The sequence below is a fragment of the Pseudonaja textilis genome, chromosome Z, assembly GCF_049901715.1.
Source record: "Pseudonaja textilis isolate UNSWEBS1 chromosome Z, rPseTex1.2, whole genome shotgun sequence".
NCBI classification, from domain to species: domain Eukaryota; kingdom Metazoa; phylum Chordata; class Lepidosauria; order Squamata; family Elapidae; genus Pseudonaja; species Pseudonaja textilis.
In genome coordinates this window covers 133,516,994-133,526,982 of record NC_142008.1, presented here as the reverse complement: position 1 = coordinate 133,526,982, position 9,989 = coordinate 133,516,994, and the positions used below count along the sequence as shown (strand labels likewise).

Sequence of the window (9,989 nt, the reverse complement as noted above, 5' to 3'; positions counted from 1 at the left end):
AACTCCTAGCAGGTACGTAAGTTTTCCTCTATCCCTAATCTGTTCTTTTACCTGAGGTTCACCTCAATGATGCACGCATCTCCATATTGTAATTGAGTCTATCCATCTTGCTGTTGCTTGTCCTCTTTCTTTACTTCCACTTTCTATCACTAGAGCCTCTTCCAGAGCACTGGATCTTTTCATAAGGTGCCTGAAGAAAGGTAGTTTGAACCTGGCCATTTGTGCTTCCATTGAAAGAACTCTGGGTTGATTTGTTTGTTTTCTTGGATTTCTTTTTTTTAAAAAACAAATTTTATTCAATTTTTCACATTAAAAACAAAAATCTTTTTTTAGTGGACAACGTATTTCCGGGTCATCACCTTTACATACAAATATGACAGTAATTATACATTCATATATGCATACTTAATTCTATTATTACCTTTTCCATTCCAAATTTTCAGTAAGGAGAGAAACAAACACATTAATTCTAGCCTCTTTCATTAATCTCAATCAAAACATCTTTTTGTTTCATTTCAATTATTTAAATATAATCCTTTAATATTTATTTTAAAAATAAAGATAAACAATATGTGTTTTAATAATAATGATAATAGTAATGGTTACCAATGTCTTTCCTTGCTTTTAATAGTCTATATTAACTTATTAATTTAGTTGGTTCTTTAGTATGTCGTTTCCCCCCTTTTACTGCTTTGAGTGTGCCACCTCAATGATTAAAATATACCTTTATTCCCTCATTTTGATTCCCAATAAATGATTATTTTTAAGAAGTTACAATAATAATCATTGCATCTTTTCATTTGGATTCCGCAGCATATTTTCCCCCCTTAATTTTTAATAAGAGTTATCAGTATTTATATTACCCTATTTTCTAAATATTTTTAATTGCAGAAATATTCTTATTACCCCTTGTCACCCTGCAGAATTCCCTTTTTAATTCATCAATCATTATCTCTGAAAAACCAATTTCTTTTCAACATTTTACTATTTCCGTATTTCTTTATTTCATGCACCTGTTTCTTACTGCTTCTCCTCCCCCTCTTTTCCCCATATCTTTTCTCATTCCTGTTTATATCCCTCTCTTTCTTAATATCTTCCTTTCCCCTTTTCTGCTGGGTCTTTCTGCCTTTCCTGACTTCACAGGTATTCCCCCTTTTGATTGCCTTCTGAAATCTCAACTTTTTAACCTTCCTTCTTTCCCCACTTCTTTGTAGTGTTTTTTGTGTTAATTGACTATTTAAAATGCCTTCTTCTTGAAATCGACTCCTTCTCCTCTGAAGCTCTTTCTTCTTGTTCTTCAATCGCCATTTCCATTTTTTTCTAACACAGAGCAAAGTTATTCGCCTCTTTCCTGTAGTAATTCTCTCATATTTTTAAGTTCCATTTTTAATTCCCGAAGAGATATCATCATTACACACTCTTATATTCTATAATCGTTAAAGTCCACAAAAACACAAAACACTTTTACTTTCTTTCTTTCTTCTTTCAATTTTCTAAAGTTCTCAATTATTCCAGCCCAGGGTCTATACCAAAAACATCATCAATCCCACAGTCTTTCCTTGCTTTTTTCATTATTCTGGTTCTGCTTTCACTTTCTAAGATTCTTACTTTGTTTCAATATTTTTTTAATGTTATATCCACACAAGTTCATTCAGAAACAGAATGTTTTCCTTTTTGTTTGAGCTCAAGTTTTTGTCAAAAGTGGCACTCTCCATTATACAAAGTCTTCACCTTTTTCCCCTATTTTTTTATTTAGGGTTTTTCGAACCTCAATATTCCAGCACAGTCCAGTCTCCAATTTGTAAACTTTATTATTATTATTATTTTTTGACAAGTCCAGCTGTTTATTGCCAAAATATTTTAGTCAAATTTAGTTTAATCTTTAGTTCGGCTTCTTCCTTTCCCGGTTCGAAGCCCCACTTAGCTGTTAAAAATGTTTTCTTATTTTTTTTTCCTGCCCCTTTGTAATTTCGCCACTCATTTTCTTTTCTTAAAAATTCCATGTTACCTTAAGCCCAGGGTACTTTTAGTTTAGTTGTATTGCCCTGTTGTCCCGGTTCAGATGTTATTCACCTCTTTCTTCCCTCCTGCACAAATATTAATCCAGCTGAGTCCCCCTCTTTGGGGTGGCCATTTTAAACAACCGCTGCAGTCTTTGGGGGGGGGAAAGACCAAGACCAGGGGGGGAGATGTGGCTCCCCTCAACCTGGCTTGCGGCTTCCCCTTACTCCGCTGCCCCTCCAAGACAGCTTCAGCCCCTAATTGTAATGATCGGGGCTCTCCAATGAAAGAGCACGGACCATAGCCGCAGAGAGTCGCGATCTATGGTCCGTCAGCGAGGAGGCCTGTTTTCTTGGATTTCTATGATGGTATCTTCTCTGACAAATAATACAGTGCATGGGTTCAAATAGTTATCTTCTCATCCAAGAAGTTTATTCAGTTCTGAATTGAAGAGGCTTCTTGGATGAGAAGAGAAACATCTTCAAGGAAAAAACAAAGTTCAGTTGCCCTTTGAAAAAGCACTTTGGGGAGTGTTTTGTTATTCCAATCACTTTAGAATAAATGAATTAAAAATATAGGCAAAATAGTATTAGGAATGTAGATTTTTACCACTGAATTGCCTCTCCAACCTCTTCCTAGTGAGGGAACGTTAGTCACAATAACTGGGAATTCTTGAATTATAGTTCCCAAATATCTTGTAGTTGTTGGTTGTGGAAGACTGGATTAAGGTAGAGAAAAAATAAGGATCAAAAGTAAAGCAATGGAATTACCCTGCATTTAGCTTTGAGGATTCAGTGCCATTAACAAACATATAGGTGAACGGGACAGGATCTTAGAATAGGTAAGAATGTTTTTCAGGCTCTTCCCCAACCCCAGTAGAGCCCTGAGCAAAAACAATAAGAAACAACACATTTGAAATATAGAGATCTCTTATTTATTAACAGCCAAGAGTACTGTTTGGTCAAATACATCAATATTAAATCTGATTTCAAAAGAGGAGTAGAAGCGGCTTTGAAAGGACAGCACCGCTCAGAGGGTAATTCATAGGAATGAAGGGAATAGAAACAACACATACCAGAGTTACAAAGCCTTCTGTACTTTACACAGTCCCTTCAATCATAACAGTTACACAATTCTTTAAAACTTAGAACGTGGCCTCTTTCCAATGCTGGGCAGTTGATCTAGACATCTACATACTTGCTTATGCCAAAATGTGGAAAGGATGTTTAGAAGTTGGGAAAAGATTGAATTATTAGCAAGATACAGTGGATGGAAGTACAGCACACAGCACTAACTGACAGTTCCAATATATTTGATATACTGATCAATTCTCAAGGACTGAGAAAAGGAAAATGAGGTGAACTTTCAGCTGCATGGAATGATCAACTGACATATTAAACATTTCATGGCTCAGCAACTGCCATATTGAATGCTTCTCTTCTCACTAACGTTCATAATTCAAAGTAAAAGAGATGTATGCAACAGCTCAGTAGGGATTAATATGATGAGGCTAACAGAGTGAGGCATATTTTAAAGTGGAGTGGATAAATGCATAACTTTATCAACACCACAACTACAAAAACACTAACTAGAAAACAAAATGGCCATCATGCCATTCTTGGGAAAAAATCGTGGCCTAGTTTTTTATTTGACTGTTCGGTGAGGTGAGGGCATTATTAAATCCAAATACATCTCCACAGGATATTAGTAAAAAGAAAATTCACTGACTAGAAAACTGACTGGATCAATGTTCTCTATATTATTCTAGTTTGAACCAGTTAAGTATTAATATATTTTTTTCCTTTCTTGGATAAAATGAAAGTGATCCATTTAAATCAATATCTGAAATGATAATACTTTTCAGGGTGTTGGTTTAGTTATGTGAGGCAATTGTCTCTTCTAGAGAAACTACAGTTTTACTCAGCACAGTATGGGAATCAGAAAATGAGATACAGGTAGTATGAATATCCTGTTTGGTGTAAGACAGACATCTAAGTTATATTCAAATCTATGAATCCCAAATAAGCATTTCTAACTTGCTAGTTGATACAATATTACTTTTTTATTATAAATAAATTGATTTACAATTCTGTTTCTCAATATTATTTTTCAAGGAATTATGTAAATGTTTTATTGTACATGAATGAAGAACACACAGTCCTCGACTTACAACCATTTGTTTAATGGCCATTCAAAGTTACAATGGCACTGAAAACAGTGAGTTATTATCAGTTTTCACATTTACGATCGTTGCAGATCCCCATGGTTGTGTGATTAAAATTTGGGCAATTGGCAACTCGCATATATCTATGACATTTACAATGTCCCGGGGTCATGTGACCACCATTTGTAACCTTCCCAGCTGGTTTCTGTCAAGTGAAGTCAATGGGAGAAGCCAGATTTATTTAACAGCCTCATGATTCAGTTAACAGCTGCAGTGATTTGCAGTAACTGTGGCAAAAAAGATCATAAAATGAGGATTAACTATTTTCTTGCTTAGCATTGAATGTTTGGGGCTCAGCTGTGGTCATAAGTTGAGGACTACATGTAAGCAGATCATCTGTTGTTCTTTGTCAAAGACGCTAAATTCTAAGCCACTTATTACAAACGTTTGCATGCTTTTCTGGAAGTGAAATACCCTGTTACTCAGAAATAAGCAAAGGTGCGGACTATGGCTTTTGAAACATTGTCCCTATAAACATGCTTCATCTTTTCAAGGTATCCCAGTGGCTTCTCTCATCTAATTATTGTTAACAATTGAGGCATCTCACCACTTCTATCACCGGTTGGTTGAAAGACATAGAAACTATTGAATTTTTAGAAGCTTTCCTCAGTTTTGTGCACTTCTGATATAACAGACAATATTTCCCCTCACTCCAGCTTAAGTGGCTTGGGTTAATAGGAGCCATAATCTCACTTGCATACCTGGAGGGCACCAAACTGGGAAATATAACTGTCTAGGGGAATGTGAAAGCAGTGATAAGACAAATAATGGTAGAATATCTGTTTGTTCTTGATGTCTTTAAAACTTTTCTCCCTAAAGCAGAAAATTTCTAAGGCATCAATTCTATATCCATTTAGCTCCATTAGTAAAAAATATAGATGGTGGGTAAAATATACTGTATAGGGATTGCACTATAAGATCTTACTCATTTCCATACCTTTTTCCTCAGTTCTTATTTTATACTAAGATTTAAAAAAAACCAAAATACTAATTTATAGCCAAAATTAAGAAGTGGAAATGAGCAATCTTGCCTCAACTAAAACTATTAGATAAGAACTGTGGCACTCTTTTTCTATAAGTATTTGGTATAATCATGTATGAGAACCTAGTAATGCTTAACCCTTAGTCTTTTTTCAGATACAGTCATTAATAGGTAGTCTTAGAGGTGACCCATATTATTAAAATGGTGGTTATCTTCCTGTAAAGGAGAGTTGTCCCTTCCCTTGGAACTAGAAGCACCTGCAAGATGCAAGATTTAAAACTATAATAAGGGGATGAGAAATCAATTTCAGCAAGTGCTATAAAAATATGGGTACAAAATCCTAACATTAGTATCAAAATGTCTGATTTTATTTTATTTTTTAAAGATGGGCATACTTTTGAAGGATTATGATCCTATCCAGAATTCGCTAACATAAACAAAATTTTGGCATAAAAGTTACATACATGTATTTTAATTCAGGAGCACAGAACAAAATGTGTGTAGTTTATAGTTATTCCCCTTAATTTTGATTCTGCTAAAAATAGCTGGCAGTGTAATCAGCTTATAAATTCTTAGCAAGTCATCCAAATTTTAAACAATTATAGAATATGTCTAATAAATTGTAATGTTGCTATACCAAAAGTATTGTAAACATGTTTTAGGCCTTTGTAAAACTATTGTCAAACATTTTAAATCCAAGAGTAAATTTTTTGGATTAATGTATTTTTTCCATTTATAAAATGCTTCAAACTGCTTTCTAACAAACAGGAAACCTATTGCAATTGTATAATAAACCAGTTTGTAGCAAAAATGTAAACATGTTTTCAACAAAGCAAAATTATTACAAATTGGATAGTAGTAAATATAACCTGCTTCCAGGAAGTTTGTAGCAAATTTTCCCTAATATCCTTATTAATATCAAACATTTCATAAACATACATATTGTAAAGCACAAATTGTCAAACAGATAAATGCGCAAGTAAAACTGTTGTAACCCTCCCCCCAGAAAAAAATTAATTGAAAACAAACCAACAAACGTTATGAATAGCTTAATACGTTGGCTAATGTGTAACATACTATTATATTCTAGCATCAAACTGCAGGCTCTACAAATTATTGTTTTTAGTATGTAGAAGTTTTGTAATAAGATGGTTAGGATATCCTACATTATGTTTACTAACATTTTACATATGGAATCTACACATGTTACATGTTACAATTTCAATTTGCTAATCCTATTTTGGACAGTGTCAATAATTTAAGGAGTATAACTGAAGTATTTCAGAATCCAGAAATTCTAATCTCACTCTTATCCTGCAAACCTATAACATCTTCTCAGAATTAAATAAGAATTGAATTAAATAAGATTTATTCCAGTTAAATGGATATAAATTCTAGCCTTAGTCATAACTTACATTATGAAATTTTTAAAAAACTTATTTTTAAACTAAGTTTTCAAGTGTTCTAATATATTTTTATCCAAGATCTAGTTTTATGAAGTTGTTTTATAATACAGTCTCCAAATTTTTTAAGTTATTGTAATTGGAGCTCATTTGCAACTTTTAGAAAATCTATTATTGAACATTTATAGATATTGTTTACTATAGATTTCCATACAAGGTCTAATTTTCAAACATGGTAACACAGCAGCATTCAAAATGTATATGAAATGATATCCCTTAAAGAAATTTAGTTTTGAACCTATAGTGGAATCAAATAAGGAGGATTAACGGTTCGATTTATTTGGAGTCTGCTTGCCAAATTTGACAGATAAACTATTACTATTTAGTAATGGTTTTGTGTGGGGGGGCGAAAGGCTGTTTTTACATAAGGCTCAATTTTCAAATGCATAAGTCAAATCTGAAATATGTATCTAAATCTGCATAAATTGCTTTGTAAGTTTCGTGGTTGACTTATAGTAAATCTGTCACTTGTCTCCAATTACTAAGTAAGCATTCTTTCTTTTTTCACACAGTGGATTAAAAAGGTTTTTTTTTCTCTTGGAGTTTTTTTTTTCCAAACAAGAAATGGCTCTGAGAAAAGAGACAAGCTCACAGGTTATCTTCCCTCCCCCCCAATAAGCATATTCAGGGGAGCCTCACCCCCACACTCCCATTTGCTTTGGATGGGAGATGGAATGGTTGCCGGAGTAATCGGCCCGAAAATGAAGGATATCAAGAGGTCTTTATCCCAATTGCTGCATCCACTTCATCTTCAGGTTGCAGAGTGTGCCACTGAGCAATAGGTCTCCTGGGATTGGCCAGCATATCAGACCAATGGCGCAGCTCAGTACCCGTGGCATTACAGCCTACAAAGATCTTCCCAATGGCCTCATTCTTGCCTAGTTTGTCGTAATCCAGCACCGTCAGGACAACTTGGACTTTCTATAGAAAGAGAAAGGATATCAAGAGGTCATCAGCATGAAAAGTAATTCGAGGGATGTATGAATTCAACTGCCTTTCCTACCACTGTTGCCCATTGGCCATTTCTGTTTTTAACTTCTGTTCCTCCATCTTGAGTTCCAAACAGAGGTGCGCAGCTTACAGTGGTCAGCTTTCAGGAATAGTGGCAGAGAGGGGGGGAAAAAGATGCTGGTTTGAATCCGTCACTTCTTCTCTTTTAGCTTCACAATTATCTGAATTTCCAAGACCTTTAGCTTCCAAAGAGTTTGATCCTTCAGGTCAAGTAAAAGTTAACAGTGACAGATTAGTCAACAGTGGCTCTTGGCATTAAAGCATTATCCTGGAGCTTTTCAAAGAGTTACAGTTCTGAGGGTTTTCATTCTCTAAGACAGGGGTATCAAACTCAAGACCTATGGGCTGGATCTGACCTGTGGAGTGCCTAGATCTGGCCCGTGCGGCTGCCCTGGAAACAGTGAAGGGCCTGGCCCACAGTGCCTCTGCCAGTGAAAGCAGAGCTCGGGAGAGCTGTGCGGCCCTTCCAGGCTCCATTTTCACTGGGAGAGGGCTGCAGAGGATCCCCCCCAGCCCCACCCAGGCCAGCACAGGTGCCCCCTGGCATGAGTGATGTGCCCACTCCAGCTGGCAATGCCCACTCCAGCCATGCCCATCCCGCCGAGCTGACACACAACCTGATGCGGCTCCCAATGAAATTGAGTTTGATATCCTTCTCTAAGACAACCAAATTATAATAACGGACCATGGCAAATTCCATGCCATTCTTTCAAACAAACAAGCTTGCAAAACAAACTAGCTCAAGGCCTTCAAATATAATGCATACAATAGTCCAGTATCTTTTGTTTTGAAACAAGTAATGCCAATTTTGATAAATGAATGTGACTGGAAATAATTGGAGTATATTTTCAAGTGAAATGGGATTGCAGGAAAGGAAGATTTACCTGGATTTGTTCAAAAGGCACCTCAAAGCTGAAGGATTCATTATAATAGGGATTCAGTGTATTTTTCTTGATAGTTGTTTTCTTCTTCTTGATACGTTTCCCTCCCTGCATGAGATGGATCTTCACATATGGATCTTGGGTAGGTGACAAAGTAAAAAAGGTATGAAAATGCTTTAAGATTCTCTTACTCCTAATATCCTGATGAGAGAATTTAATTTTAGAGAATTTATTTTTAAAGCCATTTCTGGGAAAGTAACAAAGGGCAAAATAGGTTTATTTATCATATATATTTTCGTTGTTGACATAAACAAATCTTCATGGCCAGTTTTAAAGCGTTCATTGAACAGGCAAACAAGAAAGAATGCTGCATATGTTCATTCCCGTATGTTGAAAAACTTTTGATCTAAATTAAAGGATCTGGCTTATTTCTTTCTTTTTTAAAAAAAAAAAAAACTACGAAGACCCAGCTGAACTACGCAGTATTGAATTGGTAAGCGACCTTTTTTGACCTTGCACCCAGGGACAATCTGAAATCTAATTCCTATTCCCATTCTTCATATGAATATTACATATATTCACAAGCTGTTGAGAATTGCATACTTCATTACTTCTCCTCACCGCTTTCCCCATGGGGAAGGACCGAGAAAAGTTGAAGCCAAAAATTAAGAGTGAATAGCAGGGGATTCAGAGTGCCCCCAAAGGGATCATATGGAACATTAAAATATTCAGCGATTAAAGTTAAATCTAATGGCTTAATTCTTACCTGAAAGCCCCCCCACGTCCATCTTTTTGAGATTTTTGGCTTCTAGTACAATCACTGTCAGTTTCCCAGCTGTAGGGACATATCGGAGTGAAAAACAAATGTCTCCCAACTTCTCATGCTATAAAGAGAAATGAACAATTATTTCAAAGCTAGGATGTATATTTCTCATAAGATCTTGATGCCATTGTCAAGTTCTTGATTACCTTTCAAGAAGTTAATTGATTACCCATGAGTTGGGTTGGTTATTATCCCAGTTACATGGTAGTTTTCCAAAGAAAAGCATTTCCCATTTCTAATATATATATAAAGCCACTAATGCAATTTTCAAACTACCTTTCAGTTAGAACTTTTTATCTAAAGTTCTGCACAATTTCTTACCTCCTCCTTCTCTGCTGACTGCAGATCTCGCCATTCCTCGATCACATGCGCCAGGTCCACGGTGTTCATGGGGATACGGATCTCACCAATGACATCATGCTTGGAGAAACGGTCAAAGTCATAGACGGCCATGACGAGAGTTTTACCACCAAGCTCTGAATAAGGGACCTACGCACAATGGAGACGCAGAATTAAATTGTGGGCACTTTCGGTCGAGTGTTTGTTGGTAAGTAAGGGGTCAGAGGTGTGAAATGAAGGGAGGTTCCACAATGGATGAGGGGAG

General features: G+C 35.8%; 1 protein-coding gene across 5 annotated transcripts in view; it reads right to left on the bottom strand.

Moving 5' to 3' along the window:
• Positions 1-2,919: 2,919 nt before the first annotated feature.
• Positions 2,920-9,989, bottom strand: part of SYT5 (synaptotagmin 5) — a 38,554-nt gene continuing 31,484 nt past the window's right edge. For all 5 annotated transcript variants that reach the window (XM_087918060.1, XM_087918059.1, XM_087918061.1 and 2 more), the window contains 4 exons: positions 9,707-9,874; positions 9,329-9,446; positions 8,566-8,699; positions 2,920-7,591 (listed from right to left, as the gene is read on the bottom strand). In XM_087918060.1, the coding sequence (XP_087774186.1) occupies positions 7,382-7,591; positions 8,566-8,699; positions 9,329-9,446; positions 9,707-9,874 (630 nt within the window). In that variant the 3' untranslated portion in view covers positions 2,920-7,381. The remainder of the gene's footprint in view (positions 7,592-8,565; positions 8,700-9,328; positions 9,447-9,706; positions 9,875-9,989) is intronic.